The sequence below is a fragment of the Malania oleifera genome, chromosome 5, assembly GCF_029873635.1.
Source record: "Malania oleifera isolate guangnan ecotype guangnan chromosome 5, ASM2987363v1, whole genome shotgun sequence".
Lineage (NCBI taxonomy): Eukaryota > Viridiplantae > Streptophyta > Magnoliopsida > Santalales > Ximeniaceae > Malania > Malania oleifera.
The window spans coordinates 71,127,340-71,148,090 of NC_080421.1; the positions used below are offsets into that span (position 1 = coordinate 71,127,340).

The 20,751-nt window shown below is 37.2% G+C and overlaps 1 protein-coding gene across 6 annotated transcripts in view; it reads right to left on the reverse strand.

Moving 5' to 3' along the window:
• The window catches only part of LOC131155730 (chromatin structure-remodeling complex protein BSH), an 80,064-nt gene extending 63,741 nt beyond the window's left edge, over positions 1 to 16,323 (reverse strand). For 4 of the 6 annotated variants that reach the window (XM_058109093.1, XM_058109091.1, XM_058109090.1 and 1 more), the window contains exons 1-2: positions 16,113 to 16,265; positions 15,933 to 16,021 (exon numbers count right to left, since the gene is read on the reverse strand). In XM_058109093.1, coding sequence (XP_057965076.1) covers positions 15,933 to 16,021; positions 16,113 to 16,162 — 139 coding nt within the window. In that variant the 5' untranslated portion in view covers positions 16,163 to 16,265. Of the gene's footprint in view, positions 1 to 15,932; positions 16,022 to 16,112 lie in introns of all 6 variants that reach the window. The other 2 variants (XM_058109092.1, XM_058109094.1) reach the window with 2 other exon arrangements.
• Between the last annotated feature and the right edge of the window lie 4,428 nt (positions 16,324 to 20,751).

Here is a 20,751-nt window from a genome sequence, read left to right on the forward strand (position 1 = left end):
GTTATTTCACTAGATGAATCTCGAATTTCTTCAAGATGTTTCCTCATTTTAAAACCCTTTTGCACTTCCTTCCATGGAACATAAACCCTTTGATCTATCTGATTATCTGAATTAGCTCTCTGACCATCTGACATTCCTTCCGGATGCACAATAAAATCCTGAATTCCTTTCCCACGATAATTAATATTCTTAGATGAATCTCCCCACATTTCATTGTCAGAACCCTGCCCACTAGCATACTTCTTCTGAACAGGAAAAAAAAACTACCCTCAATAATATTAATTGAATCTCTAGAAACCAACCTTTCTATTCCCACCTCCTTCTCTTTTCTGTTATTGGAACTACTACTCCTCTCCGCTTGACCACCATGTGTCAGATTTGATGTTGACCCGAATCACTGATGCAGTCGCAGCTTGCTTTTGATCTGAAGGAATCTGAAGTCCTGCCGCTGCACAGGATTTAGAAGAAGGATTATGGGCTTCATTCAGATTGAAAGCCTGACTTTCAACTGGACTATTAACACCAGTACAAATAGCCTTTTGGGCCTGCCCATTCAGTCGGACCAACTGAGGCTTAACCAGACTGCTTTCTTTCTAATTAAGCAAGCTCAACATACGATCATAATTCAGAATTTGGGCCTCCTTAACTGAAAGGTACATCATCTGTTTTAAAAGGCCTATGTTGCTGTCAAACAGCGACCTAGGTCTAAAGTTATTGTTAAAGAGCCAGGCCCAACCCATCCAATCTTCATCACTCCTTCATCCAAGCAGGAAGCCCTAGCCGCCTCTGGACTCAACCCTCAGTCGAAATCCTTGTGGGAATACTTAGTCCCCTCAGCCGCCTCTGAACTCAGCCCCTCTTGCATCTTCCTCCCACAACGAACACACACCACCTCCAGCTTACTCTAAGAATTCGCAGAGGCACCAGCATCAACTCTATTACCTGAAACTCCTGAGTCACCTGACTCCATGAATTCTCAAAGATCTTATTACTCCCTACACCATTAATAATAGGATGAAGAGAGCTTACCAGAGCACTAAATTTTTCCCCAAATCAAAGCCACCCATCACCTTTAGACCCTTCAAGAACAAATATAGAGTTTCTCTTGCCTCTCCAACCATGCCCTAATTCCAAGAACTTACCTGCCTTTGTCACAAGTATCAGCATCCAGTATTCAGCAAAACATACCCAAGATCTTCCAACACCCTTGGTTGACCTTCCATCAAGAGGCGTAAATCACTGTGAGAACCATGTTGCAGCAGCCAAAGAAAGTCTTACCCATAGATTGCATAGCCAATTCTTCTCAAGAACAAGCAGAGCTACCACCTTACCCACTTTATCCAAAAGATCGAAAAATTTCCCTTCAATCTGAACTGAACAAACCCCCACCATCAAAATCCACCAGAACCATGATAGAGGAGGATATCAATATGAGAGATAAGATCTTTTTGCATGAGAGAAAAACATTGCAGAATAACATCCTGGGGCAGTGTTGGAGCAGCACTGGCTACCTTTGAAACCCTAGGGAGATTGGAGATTCGTGAGAGAACAATGAATATTTTTCGCATGATTTTTGAGCTTTGTGAATTTTTGTACCATTTATTAGCTGAAAATGGTTAACAAATCTGGGTCGCAGCTTTTCAGGATTTGGATCCAAACCCCCATCTATTAACCCATAATATGTGCAATTAGGATAATAGTTCCAGGGGGGAGGGGATGGGGGGGTGTGCAGCAACCCAGGTAAATATGGTTAGGCCCATAGCTGATCACTGCCCAAAGCTCTTGGACTCCAAAGCCAGTTAGTAGAGCCCTACTCCTTTAAGGTTCGAGAATATGTGGTCGTTGCATCCTTCTTTCCAGCATAATATGCAAGACTGGTGGACAGAGTGCATGTTTAGGGGTGGGAAGGTTTTGAAGTGATAAGAAAATAGATGTTTGTAAAAAATAAGCTCAAGCAATGGATTTAAGTGGTGTGTAATTGGGTAAAAAGGAAGTCCTTCACACAGTAATAGTCTCTCCCTCTATTATAATACAAGTCAAGCCCATTCAAATGACCATAATACCTTTACTAACTCACACTTACTAACATGACACTAGCACACACATATAATGCTAAATGACCAAAATAACCATTAACACTCCCGCTCGAGCTGCAGCATAGATATCACATGCTCCTAGCTTGTTGCAATGAATTTAACACGAGCAACCCCAAAGACTTTAGTGAATAAACTAGCAGGCTGCAAATCAGATTTCACATAAGCGATTTTAATGAGCTCCTGCACAAGTTTCTCATGAACAAAGTGGCAATCAACTTCAATGTGCTTTGTCCGCCCATGGAAGATCGAGTTGGAGGCAATACGAATAGCAATTTGGTTATCACACATCAACTCCATATAGAGACTTCCTCCTAAAGATCACTATATAGGAAAGCATTCTTCACATCTATCTAATGCAGAGGCTAATGACAAGTGGTGGCTAAGGAGATGAACTAAGACAAGTTTGGCGACCAAAGAGTATGTCTAAATAATCCAAATCGTACATTTGAGTATATCCCTTAGCAACAAGGCGGGTTGTAACAGTCTTAGGCCCCACTTTGGTGAGGTATTGTCCGCTTAGGCTCATTGGCCTCACGGATTTGTCCTACAAAAGCGCTTCACATAGCTGGAGCCCAAATCATCCTTTATAAGCTCAAGATCTCCCTAGTACATATCCAATGTGGGACTGTGACATGCTCTCCCATCAAATCTCTGACGCCCTCTTCAAAGTGGCTTATAACTCTATGTACGATCCATCCACATGATAGTACTCCAAGGGTGGCTCTGATACCATATGTAACAGTCTTGGGCCTAATGCGGTGTGGTATTGTCCGCTTTGTCTTATAAAAGGTGCCTCACATAGTTGGAGCTCAAACCATCCTTATAAGCCCAAGATCTCCCTAGTACATATCCAATGTGGGACCGTGACACAGGTCTTCAAACGAGCCACAGAACCTTCTGGATTGACTTCACATTGCATAGACAGCAACAACCAATCACAGACTTATTAGAAGGACAAGGTACCAAATTCCAAGTATCAATGTCATTTAGGGCACCCATCTCTCTAACCGAATATTTGTTGTTTGTCTCTCTAACCATTGTAGTCATCCACCAATAATGGGATAGGGCTTCAAAAATAAATTTTGGGAGAGCACAGAATACTAACAAAATAGTAATAAGAGGGTGACAAGAAATATAACAAACAAAATTAGAGATTTGATGTTCGATACAAGTGCATTTGCCGTAGTAGTCAGAGGCGTGCTTGAGGTGCACCTAGGAACAAGATGCACTAAGGCAATGAGGCATGCACCTCACAAGGGTTAAGGTGAGGCAACTTTTAAGAGGCGCAAGGCACAGTGAGGCACGCCTCACAAATGTTCAGATATTTGCTTCTTCTTTTTTTCTCTTTTAAACTCAACCATATGTTTTCGTTCTTTTTCTTTATTTTTCGCGGAATTGCTGCCACTTTTTCCTGACATATATACTCAGCTGCTCTCAGAATTTTTTCTTCTTTTATTCTTCTTCTAGCCTGCTGTGCTGTTCTTCTTCATCATCTTCTTCTTCTTGTGCCACCTCATTAATGTTCTTTTTTCCCCCTTTTTTCTGCAGTTTTATTTGTAAAATGAGCTCTTGTTTTTCCCCTGGAAGCATGTCTTTTTCTCAGAATTTCTGCTTCTGCAATGTGGAATTTCTGGCATTTCAGTCAGTGCAGCACTGCTGCTGCTTTTGCTGTTCTTTTTTTTTATTATTTTATTAATTCCCCTGCTGCTTATTGCTGCTTCAAGTTTGTGGAACTTATGGAATGAACATCGCATATTATTAAAAATTTATGTCATAGTATCCTTTTTTATGTCCTAGTATTGAGTATTTTGATATTTTAAAATTCAAATACTTCAAAAGTATTGTCGCACAAGTTCTTTTGATTTCAGTCTAGCTTTGTTTGACAAGCTGAAATTGTATGCTTTAGATTTAAATTCATTCCCTTTTAGTTTCAGCCACCGGTGATCCTTCTCCTTTCTTGTTATTTCTTTTCTTATTATTATTATTAATAAAATTGTATGCTTTAGATTTTTAATGCATTGTGTTGTTTGTGATTTAGGGTGTGATTTAGAAAAATAAAAAAATAAAAAAACTCAAATTTTTACTTCGCCTATGTAACACAAATTATCTTTGTACATGCAGCAGGTCCCAAGCAGGGTTGTGTTAGGCAGTTGACAGCTAGCATAAAACTTTGTCATATCATATTATAATGAATTCTTACCAAATTCACCTAGGTCAAGGGAATAGACCCTGCCAATGTAGAAGGGAGATGACTAATAAGTTAGTGAAAAAAAACTAGGACTAGATTATCAACTTGGAATGTAGGGGAATATAGGGACACTTAGAGGCAAAAGTATGGAAATAGTGGAAATAATGTTTAGAAGGAAAATTAAATTAATCTGCCTTCAGGAGACGAAATGGTTAGGGGAGAAAGCTTGAGAAATTGAAAAATCAGGATTTAAATTTCGGTACACTGGAAAAGAGAAACATAAAAACAGGGTGGGAATTATTGTGGACAAGGACCTAAAAGATTATGTAGTAGATGTTAAAAGAATAGGGCTAGGATCATTAATATCATGATAGCTCTAGGCCTGGAGATAGTAAATGTCATTAGTTAGTATACTCCCCAAATAGGCTTAGCAGAAAATCTTAAAAGACAATTTTGGGAAGATATGGATAGCATTATACAAGAGATACCAATGTCTGAAAAGACATTCATTGGAGCTGATTTAAATGGACACATTGGAAAGCATAATATAAACTATGAGAGGATACATGGAAGCCATGGATATGGAGATAAAAATGAGGTCAGTGATACAATCTTAGATTTTTCCATGTCTTACGATTTGGTTATATTGAATAGTTGCTTATAAAAAAATAAAAAAAAGAACACTTAATAACTTTCAAGAGTGGACTTAATAAAAGCCAAATAAATTTCTTCTTAACTAGAAAGGGGGATCATCTATCTTGTAAGGATTGTAAAGTTATCCCAGGTGAAAGTTTAACTACACAACATTTAGTCCTCGTATTAGATATGCATACTAAAAAATGGAAAAGAAAGAGTAACATAAATCAACACAAGAGGAGTAGAGAATGATCTTTCATTAAATACACAACCAAGTCATCCAGAAGTAGTCATCAACAAGTGTAACAAAGTATCAAAACCCCAACTTTCACGTGACACGACTAAGACCCTGAACATCAGAATGGATTAACATGAAAGGAAACCATGTATTTATTGACTTAGGAAGCAAAGGGAACACAATGATTTTAGACTCACCATGTCATATGATTTTATTACATTGAATACTTGCTTTAAGAAGAGAGAAGAACACTTAATAACCTTCAAAAGTGGACAAAATAAAAGTCAAATAGATTTTTTTTAACTAAGAGGGTAGATCATTTATCGTGTAAGGATTGTGAAGTTATCCCAGGTGAAAGCTTAAACCACACAACACAGTGGTTTAGTGTTAGATATATTTATTAAAAAATGGAAGAGAAATGATAAAATAAACTAGTGTAAAAGAAGTAAGCGGTGGAACCTAGAAGGAGAAAATATAATAAAATTTAAAGATAAAATGATCAAAGATGGCGATTGGACTATAGAGGATGGTGTAGACACAAACACTCTTTGGAGTAGGATAGATACCCATATAAAAAAATAACAAAAGAGATTTTAAGTGAATCAAGAGGAAGATTCTCAAATAGCAAAGATAGTTAGGGGTGGGATCAAGATGTCCAAAAAGTTGTAAAGACAAAGAATTTGATCTAAAACATGGCAAAAATGTAGAAACATGGAAAACTTTAAAAAGTATAAAGAGGCGAGAAAAGATGCAAAAAAGGTGGTTAGTGAAGCTAAACATAGATCATTTAATAATTTTTATGTTAGATTAGATACAAAAGAAAGGGAAACAGACATTTAAACTTGCTACATCTACAGAAAGAAAGAGTAAAGACTTAGGTAATGTAAAATGCCAAAAAAAAAAAGTGAGGATGATATTGTCTTGGTTAAGGAAGAAGATATAAAAGAAAGATGACAAAGTTACTTCAGTAAGCTATTTAATGAAAACCAAGTAGAAGGCTTAAACTTGGAATTGACAAATAAGGAAAAGATTAAAAATATAAGATCCATTCGCAAAATTAGAGTTAACGAAGTTAAGTTTGCACTAAAAAGATGAAAAATGGAAAAGCTATAGGATCAGATATGTCCCCATTGAAGTTTGGAAATGCTTAGGTGATAATAGAATTATATGGTTAACTAATTTATTTAACACAATCATAAAAACTAAGAAAATGTCAAACGAATGGAGAAGGGTAGATGAGCAAAGATTAAGGCAGAAAATCAATTTAGTTTTATACCTAGGAGATCTACTACAGAAGCTATATATCATTTACGAAGATTAATGGAAAAATTTAGGGAAAAGAAAAGGGACCTGCTTAGGGTATTTATTGACCTAGTGAAAGCGTATGACAGGGTACCTAAAGAAGTTCTATGGTGGATTTTAGGAAAAAAGGGTGTATGTAATAGGTATACTCATGTCGTTAAGGATATGTATGATGGAGTAATGACTAGTGTTAAGACTATAGGTGGAAAGACTTGAGAATTTCTTATCACAATAGGTGTACATCAAGGATATGCATTGAGCCCTTATCTTTTTGCTTTAGTGATGGATGAACTAACTAGGAGTATCTTAAATAAAGTTCCATGGTGTATGTTTGCAAATGATATCTGTCTTGATAAATGAAACAAGGCGTGGAGTAGAATCTAAGTTAGAACTATGGACAGAAGTTTTAAAATCTAGAGGTTTTAGGATTAATAGAAATAAAATAGAATATATGAAAAGCAATTTCAATAATAGTAGAAGAAATATTGGAGACAAAGTTAAACTTGATTATGAAGAAATCAATAGCACTAGTAAATTTCAATACCATGGATCTATTATACAAGTTGAAGGAGAAATTAAAAAAGATGTAAAGCACAGAGTTAAAATAGGTTGGGCAAAATGGAGAAGTGCTTCAAGTGTGCTTTGTCATCATAGACTAGTTATGTTATATGGATCCAAATGTTGAGCGACTAAGGAACAATATCCAAAAAGTAAAAGTTGTCGACATGAGAATGCTTAAATAGATGAGTGGTATAACGTTAAAAGATAAATTAAGAAATGAACATATTCGCGGTAAGTTAGGCATAGCTCCTGTAGAAGATAGGATAAAGCAAGGAGGAATCAGATGGTTTGGGCACTTGCAACGTAGGCCACATAGTGCAGCAGTGAGGAAGAGTGAATTAGTTACTGTGAGGGGCAGTATAAGGGGTAGTGATAGACCTAAAATAACTTGAAGTGGGATGGTAAGTAAGGATTTAATAGGCCTGAATTCGCCGAAGGAAATTGTCCTTGGTTGCATAAATTGGTGGAAAAGGATTCATGTAGCCAACCCCACCTAGTGGAACTTAAGGCTTGGTTTGTTGTTGTTGTTTGTTGTACACTCAAGACTCACAGAAATTGCATGAAAAGGCTCCAATAGCAAAGCAATCTTCTTCTACTCAACCTTTTCCTATTGGCAGGTGAGACAAGTCCAAGTATACTCAACCATCTCATCATGCATGTGTGGCTAATAATACCTCTACTTCAACAATGAAAAGGTTCAAAGCCACCCTGAGTGACCAACTCGTATAGTTTCATGACACTCTTACAGCAGTGTCTTTTTGAGGTCTTCAGCTCAAGGCACAAAGAATCGATTACCATGCATCAATAGCAAATCATCGTCTCACTAGAATTGGCACGCTTTGCCTTTTCCACCAACTTGATAAGGTTTTAGACAGTTGAATCTTTGGCAAAGTTCCCCCTAATGTGCCCCCGTATTGTCATGGTAACCTTACTTACATCAAATATGCGTTACTAGTTGTAAGGCCGCAAGCTCAACCTTCCTACTCAGTGCATCTATGACTTGATTCATTCACCCTGCCTTGTGCTCAAAAAAGAAATCAAACTTCGCCAGGAATTCTTACAAATGGACCTGCTTAGGGGATAAATTAAGTTATGTAAAGAAATAACTAAGAGCCAAGTTAGTTGTTTTCACCATGAACTTAGACCCAACTCCCTAGTAGGTAATTCTATCACTCACATAGACAATGAACCACCACTAGCATTTTCTTCTCATGATTGCACATTCCTTCTCTTAATTGCACACTTCCGCTCAAATTCACTAACTTTAAGGCTCTCGTTTGCAACAAATCCCTATCCTCTGATAAGACTCCACCAAGGGCGTAGTTTTTTTTTTTTAATAATAAAAGATGATATATTAGGAAAAAGAATGTACAATCATAAGGAGGATACTAATCCTCAAAAATAAAAAAGAAAAAAAAAAAACAAAAATAGAAAAATAGAAAATTAAAATTAAAATTAAATTAAATTAAATAAAACTGCTTCAATCAGCCAAGAATACCCCTCTTAAATCACTTCCCATCATAGTTCACTGAACATTTCAAATTAGCGAATTCCCTTTGACCCTTCTTCACCTTAGATTTGCCATCATCAAGCCTAACTTCCTTTCCTCCTTAACCAGACAACATAAGGCCCAAGTCACCCAACAAACTATGAGTTTCGAGGTCCTTCCTAGAAATTTCTTGCACGAGAATAGGAAAAATTCCATCCTTCACCTTATGTTCTTCTTTAGGATCGTCATCTTCAAAAATATTAATTCCATCTAAGCCTCCTAAAGGAGGAGGCGGCACATAAAATAAGTCCCCGAGGTGATCAGCAAAAGAATCAAACGAGTAACCATGTTGATCCCGAATTTGATCTAAGGGCATAGTCTAATGCATTTGTCTATACCTCAAAGGGTTTCATGATGTGTAGAAGAGCAAGTATCATGCATCATGGCTTTCTTCAAGTTGTCAAAGGCTCCTTGAAACTTTTCAGTCCAATTCCACCAATGACTTTACTTTAGCAATTCGATTAACAAGGTAGTCCTCAAGTACCTCTCCCTGAACATGCAATAATAATTCCCAAGTCTGAAAAAGGAACTCAACTCGTTGACTATCATTAGGACCTTTTTCAATCTTGAATAGCTTACACCATCTCCATATCCATCCAAATACGATTTTGTATAACCACATGACCCAAGATATCTGATACTCTATTAAGCGAAAAAAGCACTTCTTTTTCTTCACATAAAGGTTGTTCTCATTTAGCCTATCGAATACTATGCCTCTAAAGTGGACCTATAGACAACAATGTCATTCAAGTATACCACAACAAACTTGTTAAGATAGTCATGAAACAACTAATTCCTCAATGTGCAAAAAGTCGCTAGTGCATCCGTCAATCTAAAGGGCATCACCAAGAATACATAAGCCCTGGGTTGTGTCACATAAGAAGTCTTCGACTCATCATGTCTACTATCTATTCTCACCTCATTATAACCTAACTGCAAGTCAAGCTTAGTGAAGTACTTGGCATGACTTACCTAATCAAAAAATCAACAAATCATCAATCAGTAGAATGAGATATTTGTTCCTTACAATCACTTTGTTGAGCACACAGTAGTCCACACAAATCAACATCTCCCTATCATGTTTCCTCTAAAACAACACTAGTTCTCTAAACGATACTTTAAAAACATGCTTCCAATAACTCATCAAGTTGCTTCCTCAAATCTGCTAACTCTGAAGGTGCTATCCAGTATCGCCTTTTAGTAGGAGGCTTCACCCCTATAACAACTCAATCTCATGTTTCACAACTCATAGCATAGGCAAATTATTTGGTAGCTTGTCTAGCATCACAACATTGTAGTCCTCCAACACACCTTGAATGGCAATAGGCACCCGATCTTTTCCTATGTCTTCATCAACCACCAACAAGGTCTAATATGTCAACTCGCCCCTTAATCTCTTTTTAAGTTGGATGACTAAGAGGAACTTCTCGTCGTCCCCTTTTTTCCCAACAATTTGCATCATACAAGGGTGATCTCCCAATGGACAAAGGAATCAACAAACAACATCAGTACCGTATTTGTCTCCTTTAAGAACTCCATTCCAAGTGTCACTAGGAAATCATTCACTAAAATGGCTGTGAAATTCACATGACCTGCCATCATAGATTGAACACTTCACACCTTATGAAGGGTCGTGTGACACTAACTAAAGCACTTTTCCTTAACTAATCAACCAAAACTACACCATGGTTTACCACAAGAGCGCATTCACAACCATTGAAAACAAAGTAAGTAGAAGCAATAAGAAATTCACATAAGAAAGTGACAATCACGCAATAAACAGTGAAGCTACATAATTCATTAACACCTCCACAAGCAACGTGTTTAGCAAGGGAGGCAAATAAGCTTAACACAATTACGAATGTTAGTGAGTTTACAATGATTGATGAATACTCATTCTCCCCTAAAGTGCTTTATATGCTATTCTAGCTTTGACAATAGGAAACATCAAACTAACTGAGGAGTTATACTCCCTTTTTACACGAAGGCATAAACACACTCAATGAGTAAAACCTATACTTCTATTTAAATGATGATAACCCATCCCAATGCACAAGACAAGTGGTCACATGCAAGTGTAATGCCCTGAACAAGCTTGACTTGTGACATTGTCCCCCACTTATATAGTCAACATCCTCGTAGACTTTGACACTTTACTGACATCTAGCTAATTTCTTCGTCTCTAAGGACTTTCCACTTCACTAAGGAGTCATGTCGCTTCTTCCTTGAAAATGTGAACACTCTATCGGCAACGATAACTTCAACTTCTCTTCTATCAGGTTGCATAGTCTTCAATGGTGCTTTAGTTGATTGACTTCTACTTGGATATTCAAGATGGGCATTGAATGGCTTGCAACAATTGGAGTGACACAGAGGATGCACCTTCATCCAAGCCAAAGAATCAACCTTGTAAGAGGCCATCCTGACTTTAGGCAAGATGGGGACTGGTCCTTCATATTTGAGTAGTCTCCTATCTTAACCTAGTAATGACTTGATATGCTCTAGATGGAGCTTAACAAGCACCAAGTCACCCACATTGAAATGCATACAGTCTTCTCTCGTGTCTGCCACTTCTTCATTTGGTTGGAAGCTTTCTCTATGTAAGCTCGAGTGATCTTTGCATTTTGTCTCCGTTCCTTGAGTGAAAATGTATACTCTTGGACTCTTTCCTCTATATGGCGGCTCGCCTACCATGTAAGGTAAATAATTGTTACTGGCCTATAAGGCTATAACAAGCTCAAAAGGACTCTTGTTAGTTGTTGAGTTCTTTTGGGTGTTGAAACAAAACAAAGCCATGTTGATTAGTTGCACCCGATTCTGGTTGGAATGATGAAATGGCACTAAGTACTCCTCCAGTAGCCCGTTGAATCTCTCCGCCTATCCATCTATCTACGTGTGGTAAATCAAAGAGATGTCAAGCTGTCAACCAAGGATTAGGAAAAGTTCTATCTAGGAGTTGCCTTGAATCTCGAGTCTCAGTCACTAACAATGTCTCAAGGAACACCCCAATACTTCACAACATGTTTGAAAAAACAATTGTGTTGTCTCCTCTGCCAAATAGTACTTTGGTGCAGCCGTGCAGATATTAAAGTATCGTACTGCAAAAACATGTTTACAGCCACAAGTATAGATCCAACATCTCCAACTCTGGGCAGGCCAGTGATGAAGTCAAGTGAGACACTCTCCCATAGTCTCTTGGTACTTGAAGAGGCTCCAAAAACCTTGCGATCTCCTTCCGCACCACTTTGTCTTGCTATCAAGTGAGACAAGTTCAGGTGACCACCTCATCACCCATATGTAGCCAATGCTACCCTTACTTCAAATCTGGATGGCCTGCCCACATAGTGTCATGACACTCTCTTGGCAGTGTCTTCCTTAGATCACCAGCTTGAAGCACAAAGAGCCAATTACCATGTGGCATCAGCAATCCATCTTCTAAACAAAACTGGCATTCTTTGCCCTCTTTCCCCAACTTCATAAGGTTTTCAGCAACTAGATCTTTGACAAGACTCTCCTCAATGTGTTCCCACATTGTCATAGTAACCTTATTGACAAATATATTACCATCTGTAAGGTTGCAAGCTTGGCCTTCCTGCTCAATTCATCTCATCATCTGTGACTTGGTTCATCCACCCACCTTGTGCTCAAATAAGAAATCAAACTCCGTCGGGAGTTCTTGCCAACAAGTCTATTTGAGTGATAACTTAGGTTGTGTGAAAAAGTGACTGGCAGTCGAGTTATTTGTTTTCACCACAAACTTCGACCCAAGTAAGTAATACCACCACACATAAAGGCAATGTATTACCACTAACATCTCCTCCTCTAAAATTGTGTACTTCCACTTTGCTTCACTAAGCTAATGGCTCTCGTACGCAAGAAGACGCCCATCTTGTGACAAGACTCCACCAAGAGCATACTTGGATGCATTTGTCTGTACTTCGAAGGGCTTCATGATGTCCAGAAGAGCAAGTACTAGATCTCGCATCATGGCTTCTTTCAAGCTGTCAAAGGGTCCCTGACACTTCTTTGTCCAATTCCATCTATGACCCTTCTTCAACAATTTTGTTAACAGGGCAATTCTCCTCAAGTACCCCTTGAAGAACTTGTGATGGTACTTGGTGAATCCAAAAAAGGAACAAAGCTCCCTCATTGTCATTGAGATCTTCCAATCTTAAATAGCTCTCACTTCTCCATATGCATCTGAATACGACCTTGCTCGATCATATGACCAAGGAAATTGATGCACCTCGAGAAATGAGCACTTCTCTTTCTTCATGTAAAGGTTGTTCTCCTTTAGCCTATCGAACACCTTCTGCAAATGCTCTTCATGTTCCTCCAAAGTGGAACTGTAAACAACAATGTCATCCAAGCATACCATGACCATGAAACACCTAGTTCATCAATGTGCAGAATGTGGCTGACGCATTTGTCAACCCAAAGGGCACCATCAAGAAATCGTACACTCTGCACAATGTCACACAAGTAATCTTCCCCTCATATAATTTTTCATATAATTTCAAGTCTTTGTAATAATCTTGTGTTTCAAAATAAAAAATATATATAGAGAGAGAGAGAGAGAGAAATTTCACTATGCATCTAAATCTCACATTTGAATTCTAGTAGAATTTCATTTTCCAATTAAAATTTTGACATGTTTCAATAAAATTTCAAGATTTTAATAAATTTCAGATGATTCAATTAAATTTCAATAGAAATTATGTAAGACGAAAATCAAATTCTGTTTTGATTTCAAAGGTGATGGAAAAATGGAAATTTAAGACCATGGTCACCACTCAAGTACATTGTTGTCACGGATACTTTCGCCTACTCTAAGTCGGTCCTCGCTGCACGAAATTATTGTTTCATGTCAACTAAGAAGTTCTACAACTATTTAGCATCCCGAGCACATCCATACACTCAAGGTTCTAGAACCCTTGTTCTTCCATACTCTGGTATCACCATAGAATTGGAATTTCCCATAGCATGAACCACCAAGTTCATCTTGGCATTTAGATCACTGATCTAGATCTATAACGCTTCCAGTGTGGCTGTAGCATGGAATTCCTCTGACATCTCAACAATAGAACCCTATTGATGTTTTTGTGATCCCACAAATGTATCAACATAGTCAACAAGTTTAGCCATCTCCATATACACATTGTTGGCTGTCTTAGATTGTGCCTCTACTGCTTCTCTTGATATTAATTGGCATGGTCTCTTACCGATGCTTCACACAATTCCGTAATAGGAAGGCAATTGAATTACAAAGCAATTAACCAAGCTCTAATACCAACAGCCACGGGTCAAAGACTTCAAACCTTGTGAAGGGTCGTGCGGAACTAGCTTAAAGCACACTTGCTTAACTAACCAACCCAAAGTATATCGCTATTTACGACAAAAACACATTCACAACCATCAAATGCAAAGTAGAAGCAGAAAGCAGTTCATGCAATCAAATGATAATCATAGGGTAAACATTGAAGCAACATAATTCATTAACACCACTTCTATAAGCAATGTGTGTTTAGCGAGGGAGGCAAATAGACGAAACACGCCTACAAATGCTAGTGAGTTTTACAATGACTGATAAACACTCACCCTCCCATAAAAGAGCTTTATATGCTATTGATTTGCAAATCCACAAACATTAACACTTTAACCTAAATAACTTTCTATTTTTTTCATCTACCTCTCCAATGCATTGAGTACCCACACGGCACCCATCCTTAAGGTTTCCTCCTCATCCTCGACCTATTCTTATATCCCCTCAAAAACATAAGCTTGAAAGGCATTGAGCAATAAATTGTAAAGGCAATCAGCAACTACATAAAGGCTTCGACATAAGAAGCACGCCAACTTTTTCTTATCAGTGAGTGTGTTGAATGACCAAAATGATGGAACTTCCTCTGAAGTTGATGCCTTTGGTGTCAACTCCCACATTTTTGGGTTTGCTCTCTTGAAAGATTTTATGCTATTTCCATTTGACATGCCACTCTCTTTGGACATGGTGAAACTCTCTCCAATGCAATCAATCAAGCGTTCCGCAGCAGCTTCTACAGTAGGCAAGTCTTGAACTCCTTGTCAATCGCATTCAACCCTTGCCCATAGATATCCAACATTAAAGCAGAGAATAGTTTCACATACTCCTTTACCATACCAATGTGCTTAAGATCTCACAAATTGCATCAAGCATTGCACTCAACATTTTAGGAAAGAATTAGGCATTAAGGTATCTTCAAGTCTATCCAAGTATCAACAACACACCAACTGTTCTAAATCTCATCATACTTGGCATGCCAGAACAGCTTAGAGTCACTCCTCACCACTCAAGCACATAGCTGTCGGGTCTTCTTTCACCTACCCCAAATCAATCCTCCCCGCATGAAAGTATTGCTCCATGTCAACTAAGAAGTGCTCCAAATCTTTAGCATCACAAACACCCTATACACTTTGGGTTCTAGCACTCTTATTCAATAATATTCTTACCCCCATAGAATTGGAATTCCAGGAGCACGAACCATCAGGTTCATCTTGGCACTAAGCTCACCCATCTAATGTTACAGCGCTTCTACTATAACATGAAAGTCTTCCGACAATTCATCAATGGAACCTTACTACTATTTTTGGGATCCCTACAATAAATCAACACATTCAAAGGTTGGACTTTGCAACCACATAGTTTGTTGTAACAACATGTGCCTCTAATGCATCAAATGATTCAAATCTCTCAATAGTAGGGTGCGGCATGATTCTTCCACCAATGCTTCACACAATCTCACAATCCAAAGGCAAAAAATCATGAAACAATTAATCATGATCTGATACCAATTATCACGAGCCAAACACTTAACACATAGTGAAGGGTCGCGTGGCACTAGTTATAGCATACTATCTTAACTAGTTCAGCCAAAAGTATACTGCAGAACAAATTCCCAATCATTGAATGCAAATGAAGCAAAATCAGTAAGCAAACATGAAAGCAAACACCTACCTTCTCCTAAAAAGATTTCTAAGCTATTTTAGATTTGACACTAAGAAACATCAAACTGATGGAGTCATAGCCCCCTTTTTTAATAAGGCATTATCCTATTTAAAAAAATAAAACCTACATTACTATTTATATATGGTTACCAATCCCATGCAGCTTAGCTTGTCGTGACACTACAGAACTCATGGCAATAGGGTTTTCTGGGGCTTAAACAAACAAAAGGGAGGAAGGAGGAGAGCGATGAGGCAAGAAACACAAGTGCAGTTCTAACTAGTAACTACAGCAATAAAAGTTTTACTATGCGCTGAATTGAGTAACCTTTGAATGGAAATATATACAAGCAAACTCGGGCAGATAAACATAACAAGCCTTACCAGTGGGGTTCCAAGTAAACGCATCTCTGAACCTCTGGCCTTCAATTTCAATGTCCAGACGAATTGGAACTAAATTCTCGGAAGTTGGGCTGCAAAGTCCAGAAGTCAATAGATTGCCATAGCCATACTCAGAAAGAGAGAGGGATCACTGGCAACAATCGAAGGAAATACGTCGCTTACATTCTGAACTTGACGGGAGTTTTAGACGGCATATATGCCTGCGGTTTCATGATAGCAGCGTGTCCTGATTTCTTCCTGCGATTTCTTCGATCTTCGATCTTCGATTACTTTTCGATGATGTGTTTTTGTCACCAATCCAAGTAACCGTGAAGCAAGCAGTGGGCACGCGGCAACGAAACATTTTGTTTTTTAATTTTGAAAATATAATTGTATTCCCTTTTTTTTTACAACGCAAGGCAAAATATTTAAATTAGGTTTTGGAGGATGGATTTTTGACATTAAATTTAAATTTGAGTGAAATTTAAAAAAGAAAAATTATAATTTTATATTATATTTTATTCAAATTCAATTGAATTTAAAGTTTCTCTCAACATAAAATGTGACTTCATACAAATCCATAATTATATTTTTATAATTCATAATTTTTAATTTTTAAAGTATTTTTATAAATCATAAAAAAAATATATAAATATTTATTGTGAATGGAATTTATTCAAAGAGAATTTGAAATGTATAATTTCATGTGAATAATAAAGTTTAATAAGAAGAAATAAGAATAAGAAATAATTCTAAATATTATTCATAAATTGAATATTATTTTAAAACATGCGTTTAGTTCAAAGCTTAAATCAGTATCAGAATCAAATTGCATTAAAATCGAAAATAGAATGTCTAATTCATCTTTGCACATTATATATTTTATCGTATTTTTGTTATTAATTTTTTAAACTATATTATCAATATTACATTTATCAATATTATTATTATATTTTTAATGTATAATTTATTAAATTTAAATAAAAATATCAGGCATTATATTATTATAGTATAATTTACTATCTAAAATAAACTAACAACATAATATAGAAATAAACATAGCATTACATTTTATTATACAATAATATTATTTTATTTTATATATTTTATCATTATTAAATTTTTTATGCTATATAATTTAATAATATCAATAAGTCATGTTTAATTTTATTTTAAAATTATAAATATATATATATATATATATATATATATAATAAATCAATAATCATGCCACAATTATATTTAATAAATATTAATAATAATGGTCATAATATTTTATATTAAAATATATCATTTCCAATTTTAGCTTGATTTTAAGTATAAAACGTTGAACAACTCCAAAGAGATTTACTCTTGCCTATTAATTTTTTCTAATAAAATATAATTTTTTTTGTAATATTCTAATAATTTTTTGTTCATTTGAATAAGTCTAAGTTTATAAGATATGCCTTTCTTTTAAAATATTTTTTCATAACTTAATTTTGCTATATGATTCTCCTATTTTGCATTGGGTAAATTTGAACAAACTTTTTTTTCTAAATTCTATTGGAGTTAATTAATATTTTCAATTATTTTCTTTTGTTGTAATTCTATTATTTTACATTATATTTCTTTGGAAAGATTTTTAACATGTTTTTTGAATTAAGTCAATTGTTTTGTGAACTGAACTATTTTTTAGTTCATTTATTTCCATGTCTCTCATTGATTGGCTAAACTTAAAACATATTTTTTTATCTCCTATTTTAGTTTTTATTCTTGTCGATCGGCTATAAATGGATATATTAATGTTAAGAACGTAGTTCCTAATATAATTTACTTGTTGCATATTTTTTATTTAAAAAAAAAATAGTTTTCAAACAAAAATTGTTGTGTATCAACATTAAAATTTTTTATAATTTACCCATATTTGAATATACTTTTTTTTTTTTTCAAAATATTGGCTATATTCTTGACCTTTTTTTTGCATAATTTCAATCAATTTTAAATATATTTATTAAAAAAAAGTCATGATCTATTGAGCTTTCGCACACTTTATATTTTTACTTGTTTTCCCTTTCTTTTCTACTTCAATTCCTGATATTGCTAAATTTATTTCATGATTTTTTTTGTTGAAATTCTCTTCTTTGTTTCTTGATTTCATTTATTTGATATTATAAATCTTTTTTATAGTTGCAGGCTTAGGGGCTTTACCTAATTTATTAAATATTTATTTCAAACTATATGATTTTAAATTTTTACTTTTTCTTTTTACACAACATTTTGCATGATGAAGCTAGAAGGATACATAAACAAATGGGTAGGACACCGGAGTTTGCATCAAGAAATGATATAATAGGGGTACAGTTGGAGTTTTAGGAAGAGAGATGACATAGTAAACGAATACAATAATATATAATAGATGAAAGATACAAATAAATGGAAGGATACAAAGGATCCTACGGCCGCAGCTGCCTCCTGCTGGCTGCTGCTGCCATTCACTCGTCTTCTGCACAGGCCCCAGCTCCACAGTCCTGCTGCTGCTATCCACTCCTGACTCCTCGTCTCTTCCACAGGCCCCAGCATGCAGCACCGCCAGCACGCTGCACACAGCACGCCGCACCCAGGCACCCACACGACCACAGCCGCAGCTCTGCAATCTCGTCGAATTTTCGGCCCATTGACTCCGGCAGACAGCCGGAGCTCAACAAACCTGTTGAGCTGTGTGCCATAGGTGGAGACAGAAGCCACCAACCCCAGTAGGTTAAGTTGATTTTGCATAGGAGACTAGCAGCTCTCCATCAACCTTGCCTATCATGGTTGAAATGCAGCCACCAACCTTGCCTACCTTATTTGAATTACACCCCCTTAAAGGCTATATAAAGGAGATGTATGTGTGTGTAATTGTACGGTGGGGCAAGATGTAGAATTGTGTGTGGCTGTGTGTGTGGGTGGCAAGAACAAAGAGTTCTTGTGTGCAGGGAGTGTTGTGTGGTGTGTTGTGCGTAGAGTGTGCAGGAAGTGAGGAACAAAAAGTTATGGTGAGTGAGAGAGAGAGAGGGAGAGAGAGAGAGAGAGAGAGTTGAGTTGAGCAGCATGACTCCTCCTCCTTGTATTATTCTCCTGATTATAGTGAATTGGTGTGTGCTCTGTAGACGTAGGTTGATTCGGCCAAACTACGTAAAATCCGATGTTCCATTTTTATTATTTTTTTTTTGCCTGTGTGTGATTGTTGCTCCTAGATCCACCCCAACAATTGGTATCAGAATGAGATTGGAGCAAATTAAAATCACCAGATCGAAAAAAAATTCTCAGATTGGAGCCTCTGTCTAGTGTCTCAAAACTCAATTCTAGGGCTACCCTCGTGCTCCTCTTGTCGAGACGAAGCCAACGACAGTAACCAGAGCTCGAACGAAGCTCAGACGAGGTCGTACGCACCCTTACGACCACGTGAGTACGTGGGCCCCACAAGAGGTGGGCCCCACAGGAAGGTAGGCCCTACAGTGCTGCATTAGCAAACAGCGTCAAGTAACTGCATCAGTAACAGCATGAAACTATTCCGTCAGTTGGAGGAATATTCTGTTAAGTTTAATGAAAATTGACCATTTTGACCGGAAGTTTGACCGGGCTTTTCGGAGCCATTTCGGGTTGATTTTTTGAACGAGTTAAACTATTACTAAGGTTTTCTACCGTTATAGATCTAACGGTGCTATCCGTTTGAGCTGATTCTATCTCTATATTGGCCAATAGAGATGTCGAATGAGAAAAGCTTAGAGATCGAGATGTTTGACGGCACCAATGTACTAGATAAAAGGTATATGGATTGTTTACTTCTTACAGATGGAGAACAACCTGAATGTTATAATGAAGCATGTCAGGTGGCAGATACGAGTAAGTGGGAGCTTACGATGAAGGACGAGGTGAAATCCCTCACCTCCAACAGAATGTGGGAACTAGCTGAGTTGCCCAAAGGTAAGAAAGTTCTTCACAACAAGTGGGTGTATAAGATTAAAGAGGAGCAGGATGACTCCAGAAAGGTACAAGCCCCGGTTGGTAGTCAAAGGTTTCGAGCAAAAGGAAGGAATTGACTACAATGCCTGGTTGGTAGTCAAAGGCTTCGTGCATAAGGAAGAAATTGACTACACCAACATCTTTGTACCGGTTGTGAAGTTGAGGACCACTAGATCAATCTTGACGAAGGTGGTGACTACTAAAAAGTTGAAGTTGTGCTCAACTTCAGTTGGTCTTCATGGTTGAAGATAGATCTGAGCACATCATTTATCTATACACTGGTTGAGATGTTGTCTCCATCTCCAAGTGGGAGATTGTTAAGCTGTGTGCCATAGGTGGAGTTGGAAGCCACCAACCCCAGCAGCTTATGTTGATTTTGCAGAGGAGATCAGCAGCCCTCCACCAACCTTGCCTATTATGGTTGACATATAGCCACCAACCCTGCCCACCTTGTTTGAATTACACCCCCCTTTAAAGGCTATATAAAGGAGATGTGTGTGTGTGTGTGTGTGTGTGTAATTGCAGAGTGGGGCAAGATGTAGAATTGTGTGTGGTTGTGTGTGTGGGTGGCAAGAACAGAGAGTTCTTGTGTGTAGAGAGTGTTGTGTGGTGTATTTGTGTGTAGAGTGTGCAGAGAGTGAGGAACAAAGAGTTATGGAGAGAGAGAGAGAGTTGAGTTGAGTTGAGCAGTATGACTCCTCCTCTTTGTATTATTCTCCCGATTATAGTGAATTGGTATGTGCTCCATGAACGTAGGTCGATTTGGCCGAATCACATAAAATCCAGTGTTCCATTTTTGTTATTTATTTTTACCTGTGTGTGATTGTTGCTCCTA